This window comes from Aotus nancymaae, unplaced genomic scaffold, assembly GCF_030222135.1.
Source record: "Aotus nancymaae isolate 86718 unplaced genomic scaffold, 86718_ANA_hifiasm-v0.15.2.pri h1tg000012l, whole genome shotgun sequence".
Lineage (NCBI taxonomy): Eukaryota > Metazoa > Chordata > Mammalia > Primates > Aotidae > Aotus > Aotus nancymaae.
Genome location: NW_026988423.1, coordinates 12,987,934 through 13,011,333, shown reverse-complemented (window position 1 = coordinate 13,011,333; position 23,400 = coordinate 12,987,934). Strand labels below are relative to the sequence as shown.

Sequence of the window (23,400 nt, the reverse complement as noted above, 5' to 3'; positions counted from 1 at the left end):
CTTCAAATCAATAACAATTAGTGGCCAACTTTTTGGAATCATAGCAGGAGAAGTATATAATGCCCCCATACGTTGTATAACTGAATTAATGGCTCTAAGATCTGTCAACGTTCTCCATTTACGTGATTTTTTCTTGATGACCAAGACTGGAGAATTCCAGGAGGAAAATGTTGGAGCTATGTGTCCCTTTTCTAATTGTTCAGTAACTAAGTCCTTTAAAGCCTCCAGTTTCTCTTTACTTAGTGGCCATTGTTCTATCCAAATTTGCTTGTTTGTTAACCATTTTAGAGGTATGAGTTCTGGAGGCTTAACAATGGCCGCCATCAAAAATGGTATTCTAGACCCTGACGAGAATTCTGTCCTTCCACTTTAAGTGGTTCCTTTAACCCTTGTAAATTTTTTCCTAATCCCATGCCAGGCACATACCCCATCTCTTGCATCATATGCTGACTTTGTGAGCTATATAATTGTTCTGGAATTAACACTTGTGCTCCCCATTGCTGTAGTATATCTCTTCCCCATAAATTTATAGGTACAGAAGTTACAATTCGTTGAATAGTCCCAGATTGTCCATCGGATCCTTTACAATACAAAATATAACTTGATATATTTTGGGGGCTTTGCCAACTCCAACTATGTTAAATTGAATGTGTTGAATTGGCCATGCTGATGGCCAGTGCTGTAGAGAAATGATTGAAATGTCTGCTCTTGTATCTACCAGTCCTTTAAATTTCTTTTCCTGAATAGTTATTTTTCAGGTAGGACATTTATCAACAATTTGATTTATTCAGTAAGCTGCTTTGCCTTGTTTATTTGCGCTTCGAAATCCTCCTATTCATATAGTTTCACTTTTTCCCATTTCCACATTGGGTACAATCAGGAGCTGTGCTATATGTTCTTCTGACTCTGCTTTCCAGGGAACAGAAGTAGATAGAACAATTTGAATTTTCCCATTGTAATCTGAATCAGTGACTTCTGTTTGTACTTGTACTCCTTTTAAATTTAAACTAGACCTACCTAGAAGTAATCCTACCATCCCCACTGGCAAGGGTCCACAGACTCCTGTTGGCATTTTTTGCAGGGGTTCCCCAGGCAGAAGGCTCACAGCTTTTGTGCCACATAAATCTACTGTGGCACTACCTGCTGTGGTAGGGGACAGGCATTGTACAGGGATGAGGGAGTGGCCTGAGTCAGAAATGCCCCAGTTTGGAATGGGGCCCAGAACGGGCCCCTCATGGCGTTTCTCAAAATCAGGTTTCCATCTTTATCAAACTTAGAGTGATACTTACTAGCCCAATGTTTTCCTTTTTTGCATTTTAGACATATTTCAGGCTCAGTAATTTTCTTTTTTTCCCTAACTGGCAACCTGACTCGCTGATTTTTTTCTATGTTCTTTTTTAGTATGACCATGCTTCCCACCATTCAAACAAGCTCTAGGAAATGGAGTATTTCCTTTACCCACTTTCAGTCCTGCCATTGCCTGGGCCAGTAAAGTAGCCTTATGTAGATTACCTCCAATACCATCACAAGCTTTAGTATACTCAACCAAATGTGCTTTTCTTCTAATGGGTCGCAAAGTGGCTTGACACTCAGGATTGACATTGTCAAAAGCTAATAACTGCAACACTATATCCTGAGCAGCCGAATCTGCAATCACCTTTTTCAGAGACTCCTATAATCTGGATATAAAATCTGTATAAGTTTCTTTTGGCCCCTGCTTAACCGCACTGAAAGAAGGGTATTGTTCTCCTCCTGAAGTGATTTTTTTCCCAAGCCCTACTGCACACTCCTCTAAGCTGCTCTATGGCATCATCCTTCCTGACCACTTGTTCACCTAAACCAGCCCAGCTACCAACCCCCAAAAGTTGGTCTGCAGTTATATTAATTTGAGGTTGGGCCTGGATGTTGCGAGCAGCCTGAATGGAAGCTTCATCTGACCACCAAGTTTTAAATTGTAAGCACTGAGTAGGAATTCTTACAGGCTCGAATAGGAGTTCAGACAAGCTCAAGTAAGAGCATTCCAGTCAGCAGGAATCATCCGACTGGAGACAGCAACATTCTTTGACAGTCCCATTACAAAAAAAGAACCTGGTCCACATTGATTGATAGCTTGTTTAAATTCGTTAAGTAATTTAAAAGGGAAAGGCTTAAACGTAACCATAATATTTCCCTGTTGATCAGGTGGGTATAGTCTAACAGGGAACTGCCAAGCATCCATATCGCCCTCACATCTGTCTTGTTGGGTTCCTGCCTGAATAGAACTAAGAGCAGTCACTCAAGGCGCTGCTTGAGCAGTCACTGGGGCAACTACTTTTTGCCCATTGTTCTTTGGAAAAGAAAGATCCAGAGAGTCAGGCCACTTCTTTAAAATAGTGAGTGGGGACAGAGGGGCAGGGACAAACGACTCCCTCCTTTGCCATTTTAGCTGGCAAGCACGCTCTGTCACCTCTTCTGGTACTTTGTTATACTCTCCTTCCTCCTCTTATTCCTCCTCCTTGTCATCTGTGTGGAAAGACTCCAAGGTGGAGCAAACTAAAGCCCATACTGACCAAACAGTTACAGGAATATCCTCAGCTCCTTCTTTATAAAGCAGTGGAAGACAGAGAGAGCATCAGAAGAATGGAGTAAGAAAGCAGAGATTCATTGTAAACAACTGACAGTTCAAGTGGCTAGTATTAACTCCTTCTTTTTTGAGGAGCTGCCAAAGGAGACTCAAATAAGCCTCGTGCCTGCTCAACCCTTGTCCCATTTGTTACCCTGACGTTTCCAAGCTCCCCTTCTTACTCACCACAGGGATAGCTTTAAGAGTACTCGGGTATCCTCCAGCTTAGTTCTACATTCTCCAGCCATCGCTCCAGTGACCCTTCATCCTGGGTTCAAGCCCCATATTGGGCATCACTTGCCGAGACCAGCTCAGTCGTAGAGACTGCAACACAGGCAGCACTGAAGGAATTAAAAAACAGATACAGAGATAAAGTGCAAAAGGTGGGACATCTGGGGCTTCAGCATTCCCAGCTGAGAGCCTCAAACAGAGTTTGACCCACATATTTATTGACAGCAAGCAAGTGATAATTGTCATTACTGCAGTTTATAGATTAACTAAAAGTATTCTTTGCAGGGAACAAAGCATTCTTTATTAGTGGCAAGAAACGGTCTCTGACACGTTTATCTACTGCAACTGGAACATGTCATTAGGGCACAGATTGCTCATGCTATTATTGTTTGTGATTCTGGAATGCCTTTAAGCGGTCTTCCACCTTGGACAGGTCAGGTATTTCTTACAGATGGAACTCTTGTTTGTTGCCGGTAAGAATGCATAATCATACAGTTGCTTTGGAAAACAGTTTGACTTTTGCTTATATGATTAAGCATATACTCCCCTTGTGACCCAACACTCATATTACCCAAATCAACTAGAAAATTTGTGTTCACACAAAAACCTACACTGGTGTTTGTTCATAGTGGTCAAAAACTGAAAACAGGGCAGGTGTGCTGACTCACACCTGTAATCCCAATCCCAGCACTTTAGGAGGCTGAGGCAGGAAGATGGCTTGAGGCCAGGAGTTCAAGGCTACAGTGAGCTGTGAGCAGCCACTGTACTCCAGTGTGTGACAGAGCAAGACCCTGTCTCTAAAAAACAAAAAATTTAAAAACTGGTGACAACCAAGATGTTTTTCAGAAAGTAATAAATAAACTCTGATATGTTCATACAAAGCAGTACTACTACTCAGCAATAAAAAGCAACATGCTATTGATTCACACAGTAACATGGATGAATATTAAATAAATCCTTCTAATTTCTTCTAAATTAATAATTCTGAACAAATAACAAATTGTAGATAGTGAGAGCCAGTTTCCTCACTGTGTGAGGAAGAAGATATAAATGACCATAATAATGAAACCAGTGGTGTTGGATTATAGTCTGCGATATTAGTATGACACTGTGGTTATTTTAATATATATACAGATAGATACAGAAATATAAATGCTTGTATATATGCATTTGTACATGTATGTATACCTGTCTGCTGAGAGGGCCTAGAAGCAGTGATACCCAAGTAGCTATAATGTCCTAGTCAAACGGGCAAGATTCTTTAGAAGCTTGGATGCAAACTCTAACTTCAGTGACTAGTTTTGGTTTTGATTACCTGCTTCTTTACCCTTTCCTCATCAGCTACTCTGCAGTCAAATCGTTTGTTAACTTGAATGGTGGAATTTTTTTGTGATAAATTATTTGTCGTATTATACAATTTTAGTAATGTTTGATCTTTTTCTTTTCAGTCCTTATTTGGAAAAAACTTGACAACAATTTTGAATGAATATGTAGCTATGAAAACAAAAGGTAAACGTTCTGGCCTAGAGGTTTTTTTTGCTGATGTATGCAATATTTATCTACTTGCTTTAGTTAAAAATAATTTTTAAAGGTTATTAATGTCTCGTAAAAGCCTTGAGAAAACGTGTCTCATTTGTGATGAGGTAAATATTTCTGGGACATATCTAATTTTTTTGTGTTTATATTGAGTAATAGATAAATTGCCACAGTCTTAATGTTAGCAAAAATAACCCAAAAAATTATCTTTTAAAAAAATATAAAATAAACTCTTACCTCTGCATTTACACTGATAAACAGACATCACTATGTGTTAAAAAGTTTTAAACTGACATTTTAATTTTAATTCTGTGTTGTCTAAGTCTGAACATAGAAGCCAATCATAAACTTATTACCAGAATATAAAATTTTACTTGCCTAAATTAAGGATATTTTAGAGGAAATGTTTTGACTGCTTATTTTCTAATATTGATTATTTTCAATGGCTTACATAAATTAAGGATATTTTAGAGGAAATGTTTTGACTGCTTATTTTCTAATATTGATTATTTTCAATGGCTTACAACATTAACAAAACAGTCAGCATTAAAAAATTCACATAAGATGATAACATAAAGGAAAAGAAGCTTGATATTGACTGTGTATAAGCATCGTGCTACATGCTTTTGTATGTTTTTTTCTCCTTTAGTCTTTAGAATAACCCAGTGAGAGATGTTGTTTAAAGCCATTTTTAAATGTGAAGAAACTGAGGATTAAATTTCCACACTTATAAGTAATTTGTATAACCTTTGTGATAATTATAAGACATATTATTTAATTCTCTATCATATGTCATATGATATCAGATCAAAGATCAAAAATTTGTTTCTCCTTTTTTTTAATAAAATGGAGGTATAAAATTATTGGCCTAAAAAATGCTTCAGAGATTTTACAGATGTCCATTTCTACTCATGTTGTATCTGATACTCAGTGGCTTTAGAAGAGAAAGCAGCCTCATTATAGCTTTGCAAGCTATTTTGCAAAACAGATTTATTTCTCATTTCCCAACATACTGTCAATAATTGAGAGAGAAGCTTTTTGTATGTCTTTGTTCAAAATGAATGATGAACTTTCTTCAACTGGGATTAATAAGAACCTTTTCCTCTTATGATTTAGAAACATCAAATAATGTCCCAGCAATAATGTCATCTCTATGGAAGAAATTGGATCATACCCTTTCTCAAATCAGGTAATAAGCTATTAGAATGTGCCTAATTATTTTGAAATGCAAATACACTTGGGGTTTAAATTTTCTTAAGACCTACACAGTGTACTTATATAACACTCATTCAGTTTTGAAATTACTCTAGAGGTTGTTGGTACTGTAGATGTTATTGATTGACATAATTTGAAATAAGTAGCATACTTTTAATAAAATATTTACAAAGCTAAGATATATAGAAGTTTCATGACATTTCCAAGTTTCCATAGCAATTTAGAGGCGGATATATTGCTAGAATACAAATCACCTAATCCCAGGCCACTGCAAATTCCCTTAGGCAACTACCTCTTCGTTACATATTCATAGGGCATTGAACCCATGCCCACTTGGTTTCTTACCTTGTAAAGAAATAAGCTTGAAGAGTAATGCTAATTCTGGAATCTTCTGGTATCAATTTTATGAAAATCTTATATTTGACTTAGAATCTGTTATGAAAATTACAGTCTCTTAACCTTTCTTTCAGAGCCGTAAGTGACTACCCCCACATAACTTCAGCACGGGTTTCATTTTCTTCCTCTGCTTAAACTGCTAAAATGGCTCCAAATGCTTTCTGCCTAACTCTGGACCATATCTTATCTTTATATTTCTCTTTCCTGACTCGAGTTTTGTAGATGTTGTTGGCAGAGACTCGCTTGACATATTTTTTATGATGATGGTACGGTGTCTGTGATTTTATCAAGTACAAGGGTGGGCCACTCCAATTCATACTAAAAGAATTAACTTGTACTAGGACGGGCGCGGTGGCTCACACCTGTAATCCCAACACTTTGGGAGGTCAAGGTGGGCAGATCACAAGGTCAGGAGATCAAGACCATCCTGGCTAACATGGTGAAACCCCATCTCTACTAAAATACAAAAAATTAGCCAGGTGTAGTGGCACGTGCCTGTAGTCCAAGCTACTCGGGAGGAGAAGAGCAAGACTCTGTCTCCCAAAAAAAAAAAAGAAAGAATTAACTTGTACTGTGAATTTTTCCATGTTTGTTTGCATCTTCTTTAGAGATTCAATAAAATAATTTCAGTCATAAATTTGATAAAAGCAGGATGTCCTCTGACATCCTTTTGGGGATTCTGAAGTATTTATATATGGAGTCATGTGAAATCAGAATTTTTCTGTGGGAAGTGATCTCTGTAATTATGAAAAATAATATATACTTTGTATATAGCTCACTTAAATATATGTAGAGTTTCTAAAGTTAAATTATATTCTTTTTATTTTTTCAAGAGGCAGGGTCCCGCTCTGTTACCCAAGCTGGAGTGCAGTGGTGTGATTATAGCTCTTGTAGCCTTGAACTCCTGAGCTCAAAAGTTCTTCCCACCTCAGCCTCGCAAGTACCGAGGACTACAGGCACATGACATCTGGCTAATTTTTATCTTATTTTATAGAGACAGGATCTTGCTGTGTTGCTCAAGCTGGTCATGAACTCTAGGCCTCAAGTGATCCTCTCACCTCAGCCTCACAATGTGCTGGGATTATAGGCATGAGCCACCACACCCAGCCCAGATGGCATTCTTAATGTAATGTCAAGGCACTCAGTGCATATTGCATTGGATAGAAACTTCTTAATTAAAATTATGTGTGTTGTGAGTGTGTCTGCATGCCACTATTTTTCTCCTAAAGCAAATCAGAGTTACCTACCCGAAAAACGTGTTTGTTTTTTTGTCTGAGAGAGATATTTTGCCTTTTACCTCATAATTTACTTCAGGTCTGACTATAACAATCATAGTGGATATTGGCAACAAAAATTTTTGGATGGATAACTACTTTGTTTTCTTTGTTAGGAGCATGCAAAGTTCCCCAAGGTTTGCTGGCAGTCAGAGAGGTTGGTATCCAACTTAAAACAATGTTCACAGTTACTTCAAACTTAAACTATCAGATGAACATTTTAATTAATAATACATGTGTGCTAAGTATATATTTTGCTTAAACTACTGTTTTTCTAAGTACAGTATGTTAAATATCTTTATCTAAAAATATTTTGTAAATACTCCCTACATTTCCCATTGACTCTCATGTAGAATGTTTTTTTGTTTCAGCCCTAGCAGATGAAGGAAAGAATGTTTTAATTCTCATTTCATAAGTTTAGGTTTCTTAAATCATGGGGGTATTATCAATATTAATTATTTCAGAACAAATATAATCTTGGATTTATAAAGCTGGAGTGTATTCATTTTAGTTTCTTCTGAAAGTCACATAAATTTAGTTGATATTTTAGGGGCCATTCTTCAATCTGTTGATATAACATGTTAGATTATGTAATAGTTTGCATCATACTGACTTTTTAAAATTCCAAGACTACCCTGACATTGAATTTGTTTTTTAAATGCTTATATATTTCAGCCCGAACAAGAACTGGGATTGCAGAAATCAAACGGCAGAGAAAGCTTGCATCTCAAACAGCTCCAGCCAGTGCAGAGTTGCTGACTTTACCTTACCTTTCAGGACAGTTTACCACTTCTCCTTCCACAGGCACACAAGTTACTCGACAAAGTGGCCAAATTTCAAATCCATCGAGGTCATATTTCGTAGTGGTCAACCATTCACAGTCACAAGATACTGTAACCAGTAAGTTTACATTTCGTTCTCTTAAGTTTTGTTGTTAATCAAATCATATGAATGAGATAGTATACTAATGTCTTTATATTCATAGTGTAAAACTATGCCCCCCCTCCAAAAAAAAAGATAAGAGATTAAAGGTGGAGCAGACTTCTAGATTTGCTATAAACATATAAAATCTTTAAGGAATTTTAATCTAGGATTCTACCTGTTTCTACTCTAACTGAGGTCCAACCTTGAACTCTTTTCTCATTCTCAATTTTTGACATTAAGAGAAAAGGATCCTGTTGTATTTTATTTCAAATGGAATGTACATTATATTTTTCTACCTCCTTGCTTTTGTTGACGTCAGTCTGTCCTCGTGGAATGAGGAATGCCTTTCCACTTCTCTATCTTTACATGTTAGAAATCCTACATGTGTCTGGCTGAACCTTCTAGTTAGGAATATCCTTAGAGAGTGTGTGGTATATCTTATTTGTTGTATACTTGAAACTTTTGAATACACATGATAGTAAGGGATAAGAAGCTAGCTAATAACAGAGTTGGGATTAGAATTCAGATTTAGCACTTTTGGTTCACAAACCAATCATCTTTCTGTGCAGCTAAAATTGATGCTATTCATTAAGATCACCCTCATTTTTACCTTTTCTCTAAATCCTTTTCTACACCCAGAACACTTAGTTTATACTTTTTAGACTTTCTCCATTCTACCACGTTATTTTTTGTTGAGACTATACTGTACTTTGGATTTTACTGTAAAACCTTAAGGCATAAAGACTATATAAATCTTAATATCTTTTACCATGCTTTACACGTGGTAGGAACTCAGTACATGTTAACTGAATTTAATATAAAATAATAATCACTATTTAATGCTTCTTATCCTATTACAAGTTTAGAAAACTGTTCAGTTTCTTTGGCTTACTGTTACGTTTTCTTGAAATACAGCTGGAGAAGCTTTAAACGTCATTCCTGGTGCTCAGGAAAAGAAAGCACATGCCAGTTTAATGTCTCCCGGTAGACGCAAAAGGTAATGCTTTTTAAAAGAGACAATTGCCCGTATCCATTAAAAAAAATTACATCAGGATACTTACATTGTGAATAAAGTAATAAGACTAGATTAAGTTCTAATCTACTGTTAGAACTATTTCAAAATACATTTCCTTTCTTCACATTCTAACCTGCCTAAAATTAGGTTGCATCTCTGAATTAATAGCTTATCACTGTTCTGTGGGAAATATGTTTATTCTGTAATAGTATTTAAAATAATGGTATTATATTATGAATAATGTTATCTTAGATTTTTAGAAATCCATGTTTTTTAATCGAATATAAATAATATCATAATATTCTATGCTTCACACACATTTAAAGTTCTAAATCAGTTGATAGAATTTTTCCAGGTGTAATCTTTGAGAAGTTTTTTTCTGTCTTACTTATCCTTTGTGCCTTAGTTTGAAGGATGTTTGAGAAAAGAGATAATAGTTTTTAAATGTTTTTTTCTAGTTTCTTAGCTGCCCAAGCCCTAAGTCTTTTTGTTAGGGTTCTTACTTTTGGTTGTCTCTCATTCAAGACTGACCTTAGCCTCCTTTATTGGAACCTTTTTCTCACTTCACCATATAAAATAACAAACAGCAATATCGATTTAATTATTGTTAGAGGCAGGGTCTTGCTCTCTTGCCCAGGCTGGAGTATAGTTGTGTGATCATAGCGTACTGTAGCCTCAAACTCTTGGGCTCAGAAGATCCTCCCACCTTAGCCTCCCCAATATCCAGCACTATAGGTGCATGCCACCACACCCAGCTAATTTTTTAATTTTTATTTTTATTTCTTTATGTTTTAATTTTAATTTTTTTTTTTAGACGGAGCCTTGCTCTGTCACCCAGGCTGGAGTGCAATGGCGCAATCTCAACTCACTGCAACCTCCGCCTCCTGGGTTCAAGCAGTTCTCCTGCCTGAGCCTCCTGAGTAGCTGGGATTACAGGTGCATGCCACCACGCCCAGCTAATTTTTTGTATTTTTAGTAGAGACATGGGGTTTCACCAAGTTGGTCAGGATGGTCTCGAAACTCTTGACCTCGTGATTCGCCTACCTCAGCTTCCCAGAGTGCTGGGATTACAGGCATGAGCCACCACGCCTGGCCACTTTTTAATTTTTTGTAGAGACGAGGGTCTCTGTTGTCCAGGCTGGTCTCAAACTCCTGGCTTCAATTGATCTTCCCATCTTGGCCTCCCAAATTGCTGGGATTATAGATGTGAGCTACCATGCCCAACCATAAAAGAACAATATTAATATTTAACATTTATAGGAACTTGATTCTTTAAAATCTTTATATATACTTTCATTTCATTTCATTCTTTAGTAAACCCAGTGATGCAGTTGTTCTTGCCCATTATAAAGTGGATGAGAGAGTCAGAGCTTACTGTGCTGCTGGGCGCGGTGGCTCACGCCTGTAATCCCAGCACTTTGGGAGGCCGAGGCGGGTGGATCACGAGGTCAAGAGATCGAGACCATCCTGGTCAACATGGTGAAACCCCGTCTCTACTAAAAATACAAAAAATTAGCTGGGCATGGTGGCGCGTGCCTGTAGTCCCAGCTACTCAGGAGGCTGAGGCAGGAGAATTGCCTGAACCCAGGAGGCGGAGGTTGCGGTGAGCCGAGATCGCACCATTGCACTCCAGCCTGGGTAACAAGAGCGAAACTCCGTCTCTCAAAAAAAAAAAAAAAAAGAGCTTACTGTGCTTCAGACCATATAGGCGGTAAGTGGTAAAGCTAGACTTCAAACTCATTTTTTCTGAATCCAAGACTAATACATTTTGTACCTTACTGCCCTTTGTTCCTACCACAAATAGAGAAAATACAGTTGACCTTGAACAACATGAATTTGAACTACATGGGTCCATTTATACTGAAGTTTTTTTCAACCAAACACAGATTGAAAATTTACTGGTAAAACCTACCTATATACAGCGTGCTGGACTTTTGAATACATGGTCTTTCTAGGGCAGACTGTAGGACTTGAGTACATGTGGATTTTGGTATCCTTGGGGATCCTGAAACCAGCCCCCTGCAGATACAGGGACAACTGTGTCTATTCTCCTATGGTGATTTTAAAATTTATGTCTGTGTATGTATTTATTTTTAAGTCTGTTAAACATAGTAGGTTAAAAGAAAAGCTTTTAAAATGTGTTTCAGTGAATCTCAGAGAAAAAGTGCCATTTTGTCTGGCCCTCATTCAACAATACGGAATTTCCAGGATCCAAACGCATTTGCAGTAGAAAAAGTAAGTGACCCTACCAAACTTTGTAACTTGAAATATTCCTGAGTTTAAAAATACAGATATGTGCACAAATGTGTGTATATACATATCAAATAAGAAACTAGGGTATGTTCCTAGATACCTGTAAATACATTGCTGTTGTTGGATCATTTAATAAAATACTGGCTGGGTGCGGTGGTACATGCCTGTAAATCTCAGCACTTTGGGAAGCTGAGGTGGGCAGATTGCTTGAGCTCTGGAGTTTGAGACCAGCCTGAGCAACATGGTAAAACCCCATCTCTGCAAAAAAATACAAAGATTAGCTGGGTGTGGTAGCACGCACATGTAGTTCCAGCTGCTTGGGAGACTGAGGTGGGAGAATCGCTTGAGCCTGGGCTGCAGTGAGCCATGATCATACCACTATACTCAAACCTAGGTGACAGAGTGAGACTCTGTCTCAAAAAAAAAAAAAAAAAAACCTGGCCAGGGAGTAGTGGCTCATACCTGTAATCCCAGCACTTTGGGAGGCCAAGGCGAGTGGATCTCTTGAGGACAGGAATTCGAGACCAGCCTGGCCAACTGTCTCTACTAAAAATACAAAAATTAGCTGGGTGGGATGGTTCACACCCATAATCCCAGCTACTACTCAAGAGGCTTAGGCATGAGAATCGCTTGAACCAGGAGGTGTGGGGGTTACAGTGAACTGAGATCACACCACTGTACTCCAGCCTAGACTACATAGCGACACTCTGTAAAACAAAATAGGGCGTTTACTGGAGTTCGATGATAAGCTGAAGAGTGTGAAACTGTATAAGAAAGAGTTGGTGAAAGGTCTGTGAAAACACTTGCAAATTGTAAAGTGTTGTATTCAGGTATTAATAGGGAGGGAGCCACCACAACTTCTGAGTTTCCATTTAGGATTATTAAAGCTATCCAGCTCTTATTGGTTTGTTCTTTTCAAATAAATTATTAAATAACAGAATCCTCTTTATTGTCCTTTTGCTAACAGTGGTTTTCTTTTCTAGCAAATGGTTATTGAAAATGCACGAGAAAAAATACTAAGCAACAAATCTCTTCAAGAAAAGCTAGCAGAAAACATAAATAAATTTTTAACTAGGTAAGCTATATATGTGTATGTTTAAAATGCCTAACTGTTTTGCTTAATTGTATAACTATAATAAAGATTTTTCTTTCTTTATTACAGTGATAACAATATTGCCCAAGTACCTAAGCAAACAGATAACAACCCTATGGAGCCAGAGACTTCAATTGATGAATTCCTAGGACTTCCGGTATGGATGGATGGGTGTGGGTTTGTGTGGGGGTGTGTGTGTGTGTGTGTGTATGTTACTTATGGTTAAGACTTAACCGTATTTTGGTTTCATTTCAAAACCATTGCCAACATAAGGTGTTATGATTTGCCATTTAATTAGATTAAATGATTTACAATAATAAGATAAAACTTTTCTTCATTCATTGAATGTAATCTGTTCCTGAAAAACATGTTGGATGGTGACTTAAAATAGAGTCTATATTGCATCCACAGTCATGAAATCTTAAGAATTTAATACTTAAAAATTATTTAGTGGGTATATTTATGTGTAATAAACAGCAATACAGTGTTCATATAAATTACATTTCTTCCACACTGCTACAAATTACATAATATTTTAAAGAAACAATGAAATGATATGTTAAAGATGTGTAATGGGGCCAGGCACAGTGGCTCAAGCCTGTAATCCCAGCACTTTGGGAAGCTGAAGAGGGCCAATCACTTGAGACCAGGAGTTCGAGACCAGCCAGACCAACCTGGTGAAACCCCATCTCTACTAAAAAATACAAAAATTAGCTGGGCCTCATGACATGTGCCTGTAATCCCAGCTGCTCTAGTGGCTGAACCAGGAGAATGGATTCAACCCAGGAGGCAGAGGTTGCAGTGAGCGGAGATCACGCCACTGCTCTCCAGCCTGGGCAACAGAGCAAGACCCTGTCTCAAAAAAAAGAAAAAAAGATATGTAATGAATCCAAGTAATAGTTTACTAAATAAAATTAACAAGACTCTTTAAAAAAGAGAGATCACTAACCAAATGACAATTTGCCTGTGTGAGACTCACTACTAAGAAAAGAAAGATGGGAACCGGAGTCACTGTTGCTGTTCATTGCTGGTCAATACGAAAGAGAGTGAGCTGATAAAGGAGGAATTTAATAGTTTATGTTTTAAGATATACTCATGTGCAAGTATCCTTAAATATACGTTTTTTTTTTTTAGAGACAGGGTCTCACTCTGTTGCCCAGGCTTGAGTGCAGTGGCACAGTCACGGTTCACAGCAGCCTCGATCTCCCCAAGCTCAAGTGATACTACCACTTCAGCCTTCTGAGATGAGAAGCTGGGACTACAGGCACATGCCACCATGCTCAACTAATTTTTGGTTTTTATTTTGTTTTTTTGAGATGGAGTCTCGCTGTATTGCCCAGTTTGGAGCGCAGTGGCTCAATCTCGGCTCATTGCAACCTCTGCCTCCCAGGTTCAAGTCATTCTTCTCCCTCCGCCTCCCAAGGAGCTTGAATTACAGGCATGCGCCATCACACCTAGCTAATTTTTGTATTTTTAGTAGAGACGGGGGTTTCCCCATATTGGTCAGGCTGGTTTCGAACTCCTGGACTCAAGTGATCTGCCTGCCTCAGCCTCCCAAAGTGCTGGGATTACAGGGGTGATCTACCGTGCCTGGCCCAAATACCCTTTTTGAAGAGCAGCTGCAGTTGTGATTTTAGGACATCTTTTTACTTGGACCATTGGACAATGGAAATATTTTATTAGGATGCCCATTTGAGATTATTACAGCAGGTTTTCTTTCAGGTGAATTCTGGGTAAAGTCATTGAGCCCTTGAATTGTTTTTCTATATGTCAGTTCTACCAGTACTTCTTTCAAAAGCGTCTCTTATCTTACCATTTAACAAGTACGGGCCAGGCACAGTGGCTCATGCCTTTAATCCCAGCACTTTGAAAGGCCTAGGCAGGAGGACTGCTTGAGGCCAGAGGTTCAAGACCATCCTAGACAGCATAATGAGACCTCTTTGCTACATAATAATTTTTTTAATTAGCCAGGTATTGTTGCATGTACCTGTCGTCCCAACTACTTGTGGGGCTGAGATGGGAGGATCACTTGAACATGGGTGTTCAAGGCTGCAATGAGCTATAATTGCACTACTGTACTCCAGCCTGGGCAGCAGAGCAAGACCCTGTCTCAAAAGCAGAAAACAAATATGTATGCTCTGTTCTAAGTTTTTGTATTCTCCAACTTTTTGCTTGTGGTTTCTCTACAAATACATCAGGTGCTTACCATAATCAGGGTACTTCTGTTAAATACTGTGAAGGTTTGTAAGAAAGTAAAGACACAACCTGTTGTTCTTAATTGTTCATAATACTGTATTTGTAAAAAGTTAAGAATTAAGATTTATCCAGGCTGGGCGGCTCATGCGTGCAATCCCAGCACTTCCAGAGGCTGAGGCAAGTGGATCACCTGAGATCAGGAGTTTGAGACCAGCCTGGCCAACATGGCGAAACCTCATCTCTACCAAAAATTAGCTAGGCGTGGTGGCGCGCACTTGTAATCCCAGCTACTTGGAAGACTGAGGTAGAAGAGTTGCTTGAACCCGGGAGGCGGAGGTTGCAGTGAGCCGAGATCGTGCCACTGCACTCCAGCCTGGGTGACAGAGTGAGACTTCATCTCAAAAATTGAAAAAAAGAATTAAGATTTAAATAACAGATTTTAAGACAGTATAGGGAATTTTTAAAAAGGATAGACCCATAAAGACAAAGAACAAAAGAGGGCAACAAAAACACTTTTGGATGCTGAAATGATTAAGTGGTACCTGAACAAGCACATTCAGGGTTCTAAGCCAATAAAGGCAAAGACCAGAAACAAAGCGATTTTCTAACACAGAAATCCTAAAAGGTTCAAGAAGCAGCACATCCGAAAGTGCTTCTAAAGGTGAGGCTACAAATAGGATAATAAGGTGCAAAATTAAGGAAGTAGTTAAACTCTGTATCTATTCCTTATTTCTCATGCTCCCCCAGAAACACTGTTGTCAGTCATGAGCTCTCCCAGCAAGAAACCCGACTAGCTCAAAAGAAAAGAACTAAAAATACAAATGATTCTACAACATTATTCCATAACTTAGCTTGTAGTTGACAGGCTCAGCCCTGCCACTGGTACAGGGCTTTTGAGGTAGGTTTTGGCATGTTACTTGTATAGCTGAACAGGTAAGTAAGGATTGTCAACATTTAAAGAAAGCATTTTACATAAAGAACCCAAAGCAAACAGATAAAAGGGATAAAATAGATTTATGATGAAGGACTTATAAAGCAGTCTACAATAGAGTAATGTAAAGAAAGCAGATTATAGAATTTTATAGTTTGGGCCAGGCACAGTAGTAACCCATGCCTGTAGTCCCAGCACTTTGGGAGGCCGAGGTGGGCAGATCACTTGAGCCCAGGAGGTCAAGACCAGGCTGGGCAACATGGCAAAGCCACATCTCTACAAAAAAAATACAAAAATTATTTGGGTGTGGTGGCACACATGTATAGTTTCAGCTACTTGGAAAGCTGAGGTGAGAGGATCACCTGAGCCCAGGAGTCAAGGCTGCAGTGAGCTATGATTGTGCCACTGCATCTCACCCCAGCCTAGGTGACAGACCCTCGCTCAAAAAAAAAAAAAAAAAAAAAACTTTATAGTATAATTTTATATCTATTTATATACATATATTCATTTTATATCATTTTAGTATTTAAGAATATATTCACCAGAGTACTCACCTCCGGGAAGTAGAATTGGGAAACATTCACCTTCTATTATCTAGTTTTATTTTAATTTGTTAAAAATGAGCATATCATTAGAAGAAATTTTCTTGGAGGCGGAGGATGCTACATAAAATGTCAAAAATATTCAGGTGTCTGCTAATTATTTTGCTGGTATTAAATCATATTATTCAAGCTGGGCACAGTGGCCCACGTCTTTAATCCCAGTGCTCTGAGAGGCTGAAGCAAGAGGAACACTTGAGCCCAAGAGTTCAAGACTAACCTCGGCAATGTAGCAACCCCATCTCTACACCCCCCAAAAAAAAAAAGATTACCTGGGCATAGTGGTGCATCTGTAGTCCCAGCTACTCCAGAGGCTGAGGCAGGAGCCCAGGAATTTCAAGTTACAGTGAGCTACAGTTATACCACTACACTCCAGCCTGGGCAAGAGAGTGAGACCTTGTCTCATAAATATATATAATATGTTAATATATATAAATTCAGTTAGAATCATGCCTTCACCCCACTCATTTCTTGCAGAGTGAAATCCACATGTCTGAAGAAGCTATACAGGATATATTGGAACAGACAGAATCAGACCCAGCATTTCAGGCACTCTTTGATCTCTTTGACTATGGTAAGGAGACCATTTATTTCAAGACAATTAGAAAAAATGGCTTTTCCAATTTCTTTGGTAACTTAACCAGAGCGAATCAACATTCCCCAGAGTATCTAAAAAAGTTCTTATTTTCTTTTTTCTTCTTTTTACATATATATATATGTTTTGTTTTGTTTTGTTTTGTTTTGTTTTGTTTTTAAGAGACGGGGTTTCACCATGTTGGCCAGGGTGGTCTCGATCTCTTGACCTCGTAATCCGCCTGCCTTAGCCTCCCAAAGTGCTGAGATTACATTGGATCGAACATTATATGGATATGTTAAAGGAGTTTTTGTTTTTGTTTTTACTTGAGAAACTTTAGCTATTAATGTGGAGAGTAGTTTTGTTTTTTATTTTTGTGGCATTTTTACCAGTCAACAGTGAATGCGTTGATGTCTGCCACTATACAAATGTACTAAACACAGTTGAATGATACAAAGGGAATACAAAAAACTGGCTGTTGTCCTCAATCTTATGATTTAGTGCAGTAGTTCTCAAAGTATCGTTCCCCAAACCAACAATCTCAGCATAATCTGAGAATTTATTAGGGAAAGCAAATTACTGGGCCTTCCAGGACATTCTGATACAGGTTAAAGTTTAAGAAACACCTATCTGGTGGAAAAATCTTTGTACTTGTAAATGATATTAAAAGCAACATTTTAAAATCTTCCATAAAACCCTGATTCAAAGTTTAACATTTGCTTAATCACCCCCAAGCTGTATTCATCGATGCCTATTTTTTGTTTTCATCATTTACTAATTATTTCCCTATTCCCTTTTTAACAGGTAAAACAAAGAATAATAAAAATATATCACAAAGTATTTCCAGTCAGTCTATGGAATCCAATCCCAATATAGTCTTAGCAGATGAAACTAATCTAGCAGTTAAAGGTTCTTTTGAAACAGAAGAATCTGGTAAGAATTTGATTTTGTTAATATCACCAATCCAAATCTTAATATTAGTCTCAAAATTCAAAGGCAGAAAATATTGTTTAATTTGGAAGTAGAAGTTGTTCAGATTATCACAGGTCATTTTTATACTTTTAGTTTTCTCTCCATTAAAAACAATTATAAGTCTTTGGTAGTTTAATCTTTAAAAATTTGGGGTATTCATTCTTTTACTATAAGCTTTTTTTGTTGGTGTATGTTTGTTTTCTTGAGACAGGATCTCGCTCTTGTCATCCAGGCTGGAGTACAGTAGCACAATGGTAACTCAGTGCATGCAGCCTCAAACTCCTTGCCTCAAATGATCCTCCCAACAGTTTGAGAAGCAGAGGTAGCATTACAGGCATGAGCCAGCACACTCAACCTCATCCCTTTATGATGCAGTCAATTCTTGACATGCACAATTTAGTTTTAATAATGTTCAGTTGGTCAGAAGTCTATAATGTTTATTTTTATTAAGGCATATCTTTTCTACTCACCTGTTTTTAAACGTTATCACCTGCTCCCACCACTAAAAAATGTAATGGCTTCCAATGTTCATATCCTGTCCTCCAGAGACTAGTTTTGGAGAATCTCAGACTACGTGCCTCCTTTATTCCTCTGCCAACAATGAAGTCCAATTCTCCATTTCTTCTTAGGCTGACTTATAGTGGGTTGTGTTTTTCTCAGTATATATAGTCTAGAAGGTTGTGTTTCACTTGAGTTCTGCCCTGTTCAAAGAGAAACTTGAAACCCTGCTTTCTGAGAAAGTCTTCCTACTTCACTGAGAAACTACTTATCCTGAATTTGTGTGGCCTCTACACAATTTTCATGATTCTCCCCACAATAAGGATTCAGATGTACTGTGTACTCAGTATCAAGTGTCACATTTAATACCATTAGAGTAGTCTCCTCTTATCTGTGGGGCATGTATTCCAAGGCCCCCAGTGGATGCCTAAAATTGGGTGGTACCAAAGCTTATACAGTAGTTACTGTTGTTTCCTATTCCTATGGTAAAGTTTAATTTAAAATTAAGCACAATAAGAAATTAACAATAGCTAATAATAAAATGTGGCAGTTATAACAATATATTGTAAAAAAAAAAAAAAAAGGTTATGTGAATATAGTCTTTCCTCAAAATATCTTTTTTTGTTTGTTTGTTTGTTTGAGATGGAGCCTTGCTCTGTCCCCCAGGCTGGAGTGCAGTGGTATGATCTCGGCTCACTGCAATTTCTGCCTCCCAGTTCAAGTGGTTCTCCTCTCTCAGCCTCTCAAGTGGTTGGGGCTAGAGGTGTATGCCACCATGCCTGGCTAATTTTTTGTAATTCTAGTAGAGATGGGGTTTCACTGTGTTAGCCAGGATGGTCTTGATTTCCTGACCTCATGATCTGCCTGCCTCGGCCTCGCAGAGTGCTGGGATTACAGGTGTGAGCCACCATGCCCAGCCTCACCTGTTTTTAGACTGTGGTTGACGGTAGGTAACCGAAACCACAAAAAGAAACTGCAGGTAATGGGAGACTGCTCTACATGCTAGTTGACATAACTTTTCTGGTTTTTTTAGAAAATATTTTTCATACTGGTTCAAGTTAATGTCTTCTGTCCTAAATTGTAAGTGCCATAAGACACAGTGTATCAAAAATGCTGTGTTGTTTTCTGAAACACTTTTTCCAAGCCAGGCACAGTGGCTCATGCCTGTAATCCCAGCACTTTGGGAGGCCAAGGAGGGCAGATTACTTGAGGTCAGGAGTTCCGGACCAGCCTAGCCAACATGGTGAAACCCTGTCTCTACTAAAAATAGAAAAATTAGCCAGGTGTGGTGGCACTTGCCTGTGATCCCAGCTACTCAGGAGACTGAGGCAGGAGAATCACATGAGCACAGGAGACAGAGGCTGCAGTGAACTGAGAATTGCACTACCGTACTCCAGCCTTGGAGACAAGGTGAGACTCTGTCTCAAAAAAAAAAAAAGAAACACTCTTTTCTCTTACTCAGTTTATGGTACTGTCCTTATTTTTTAAGATCTCCTCGTACAGTGCCTCCTTTATAATGCTTTCTCATGTGGTGCCTTTTGTTCCTGTACCATTACAGTTTTTGCCATGCTTTCTTATGACTTTGTATTCTATAGTTGGTTCCTTGACTAGACTAACCTCTCCCAAGATTAGAGACTGGATCATTCATCTTTGTATCCCAGTAACCAAGCATGGTTGGTCTTCAGTAAATATGTGTTTAATATTAAACAGTACACAATGAGATCAAGTGTCAGTCATGTAAAATGTCCTTGGCCTCATTTCACCTTTAAGAATATGTCAGATAGGTCAGGTGTGGTGGCTCACGCCTGTGATCCCAACACTTTGAGAGGTCGAGTCAGCAAATAAATTAAGACCAGAAGAAATGGTAGAAGTTGAAAAAGTAAGCATTTCAAAATAAACTGCATGTTTGGAGCCAGTGTGTTTTCTACCTATTGAAATATTCGATTTTTTTTTAAACCTTTTTACTTTTCCCTTCATTGTATCATCTGTCTTCTGAGAAGCTTAGGAAACAGTTTGACAATTGTGTAAAAAGTCAGCAGTAACGGCTGGGCGTGGTGGCTCATGCCTGTAATCACAGCACTTTGGGAGGCCGAGGTGGGTGGATCACAAGGTCAAGAGATTGAGACCATCCTGGCCAACGTGGTGAAACCTCGTCTCTACTAAAAATACAAAAATTAGCCAGGTGTGGTGGAGGGTGCCTGAAGTCCCAGCTATTCGGGAGGCTGAGGCAGGAGAATCACTTGAAGCCCGGAGGTAGAGGTTGCAGTGAGCCAAGATCATGCCACTGCACTCTAGCCTGGCAACAGAGCAAGACTCAGTCTCAAAAAAAAAAAAAAAGAAAAAAGTCAGTAATTAGAAAGTACCTGTATATTTTTTGATACACAGAAAATGAGAAATACAGTGTATCAGACTTCCACTTACTGGTATACAAAGATTAGTTATTTCCTTGGCAAAGTAAGTTTTATGGCAAAGATGACTACCTCAGAAGCTGAATGTATTAACCATATCTTTATATCTTCCTGGTACTTCGCAGATGGTCAGTCTGGTCAGCCCCCATTTTGTACATCCTATCAGAATGATGACCCATTAAATGCTTTGAAGAATAGCAACAGTCATGATGTGCTTGGACATGAAGACCAGGAAAATTTTTCCCAAATAAGCTCCAGCATACAGAAAAAGGCTGTACTCATTGAACAAAAGTGTGACATTGACATTACCTTTGAGTCTATGCCGAATTTGAATGACTTTAACCAAAGAGGGAATTCTAATGCTGAATGTAATCCACATTGTGCTGAATTATACACCAATCAGATAGCTACTGAAACTGACATGGCTATAGAAATTGAAAAGAACTCTTTGTCTTCAAATGTACCAAATGAATCTCAGTTACAGACTGAGCAGCCTGATATACCAATTACTTCATTTGTTTCACTTGGTTGTGAAACTAACAATGAAAACTTAATTCTCTCTGGGAAAAGTTCTCAACTTTTATCCCAAGATACTTCATTAACTGGAAATCCATCTAAAAAAAGTCAATTTTGTGAAAATTCTAATGATAAAGTAAAACTTAAAACTAATTTTCATGGTTCCAAGTCACCAGATTCTAGTGAAATTCACAGGAGTAAAATAGAAATTAATAATGTTTTAGAACCAGTTATGTCACAGCTATCAAATTGCCAAGATAATTCTTCTCTTCAAAGTGAAATATTACCTGTGTCTGTTGAAAATTCACATTTAAATGTATCTGGGGAACAAGTAGAAATTCATCTTGGAGATTCGCTCTCTTCAGCTAAACAACCATCTAATGATTCAACATCTGTTGAGTTAAATCTTACAGAAAATGAAGCTCAGTCATCCAAGTCTGAGAAGTCACAAGAGCCTTCATCTTCTGTAAAAGAAGAGGATACTATTTTTCTCTCTTTAGGTGGAAATAACTGTGAGGAAGTTGCACTGATGCCTCCAGAAGGTACTCCTATAGAAAACAATGACCCTCTTCCTCCAGAATCTGTGTGTTCTTCAGTGGGAGATCCTCACCCTGAGTCCCAAAATACTGATGATAAACATTCTAGCAACAACTCAGCAGAAATAGATGCATCAAATATCGTCTCTCTCAAAGTTATCATTAGTGATGATCCATTTGTTTCCTCAGATACTGAACTTAACAGCGCTGTTTCTAGTATCAATGGAGAACACCTGCCAGCTATAATCTTGTCTTCTCCTACGAAATCACCTGCCAAAAATGCAGAATTAGTTAAATGCCTATCTTCTGAAGAAGGTATAGGTGCTGTTGTTTATGCTGAAGTAGGGGATTCAGCCTCAATGGAACAGAGCCTTTTAGCATTCAAACCTGAAGACTCTGCAGTAAACAACACTCAGAATGAAGACGGCATTACTTTTTCAGCTAATGTTACACCATGTGTCTCCAAGGATGGAGGATATATACAGTTGATGCCAGCCACAAGCACGACTTTTGGAAATTCAAATAACATTCTGATAGCCACCTGTGTGGCTGATCCAACAGCCTTAGGAACATCTGTAAGTCAGTCTAATGTAGTGGTGTTGCCTGGAAATTCTGCACCTATGACTGCTCAACCTCTACCACCTCAGTTACAGACACCACCAAGGTCAAACAGTGTGTTTGCTCTCAACCAAGCTGTATCACCAAACTTTTCACAAGGTAACTTTAGTAACATAATTGAAATTTGTTTCTCTGGGTTGGGATCTAATTTCTTTTGTATGTGATGTTATTGACTAGGAAGTAATAACTCATGGATGGTACGAGAAAAGATTCTGAAATTTGTTTTACACTGCTTCTTTATGATAGCTAATTCAAACCTTTTTTTTTTTTTAAATCTAGTAAGCTATGGGCTTTAGTAGTTTTTTTTCCTTTCCACAAATACTCTCAATCTATGTGCTAATAAGCTACAAGAAACAGAAAAGACAGACTAATTGATCACCTAGCTGTATAAAACCCAATGTTGTGGGGGAGTTTTTAAAAAATAGCTGTTACAGTCATGGTCTTCAGGGAATTTATCATTTATTTGGAGAAACTTTCAATAAAAACTGGAATTTCGACTGGGGTTGGGGGTGGCCCCCGCCTGTAATCCCAGCACTTTGGGAGGCCGAGGTGGGCAGATCACCCAAGGTCAGAGTTCGAGAGCAGCCTCGCCAACATGGTGAAACCCCATCTCTACTAAAAATACAAAAAAGAAAATGAGCCAGGTGTGGTGGTGGGCAGTACCTGTAATCCCAGCTACTCGGGAGCCTGAGGCAGGAGAATCAATTGAACCCAGGAGGTGGAGGTTGAAGTAAGCCTAGATTGTGCTATTGCACTTCAGCCTAGGCAACAAAAGCAAGACTCTGTCTCAAAAAGAAAAAATTGAATTTCTTCTTTTATAAATCCTGATTTTTCACTGCATTCCACCTTCTAGAATTGATCCCTGTCTTTAAAATCCTCTGTTCATGTCTGGGTGCAGTGGCTCATGCCTGTAATCCCAGCACTTCGGGAGGTCGAGGTGGGTGGATCACCTGAGGTCAGAAATTCAAGACCAACACGGTGAAACCCTGTCTCTACTAAAAATACAAAATTTA

The 23,400-nt window shown here is 38.4% G+C and overlaps 1 protein-coding gene across 2 annotated transcripts in view; it reads left to right on the top strand.

Annotated features, from left to right (window-relative positions):
• The window catches only part of LOC105732492 (protein NPAT), a 149,782-nt gene that overhangs the window by 113,875 nt on the left and 12,507 nt on the right, over positions 1-23,400 (top strand). For both annotated transcript variants that reach the window (XM_064375395.1, XM_012474588.2), the window contains exons 3-13: positions 4,282-4,342; positions 5,486-5,558; positions 7,371-7,411; positions 7,930-8,154; positions 9,094-9,175; positions 11,341-11,428; positions 12,430-12,521; positions 12,609-12,696; positions 16,743-16,839; positions 17,644-17,772; positions 20,843-22,486. In XM_064375395.1, the coding sequence (XP_064231465.1) occupies positions 4,282-4,342; positions 5,486-5,558; positions 7,371-7,411; positions 7,930-8,154; positions 9,094-9,175; positions 11,341-11,428; positions 12,430-12,521; positions 12,609-12,696; positions 16,743-16,839; positions 17,644-17,772; positions 20,843-22,486 (2,620 nt within the window). The remainder of the gene's footprint in view (positions 1-4,281; positions 4,343-5,485; positions 5,559-7,370; positions 7,412-7,929; positions 8,155-9,093; positions 9,176-11,340; positions 11,429-12,429; positions 12,522-12,608; positions 12,697-16,742; positions 16,840-17,643; positions 17,773-20,842; positions 22,487-23,400) is intronic.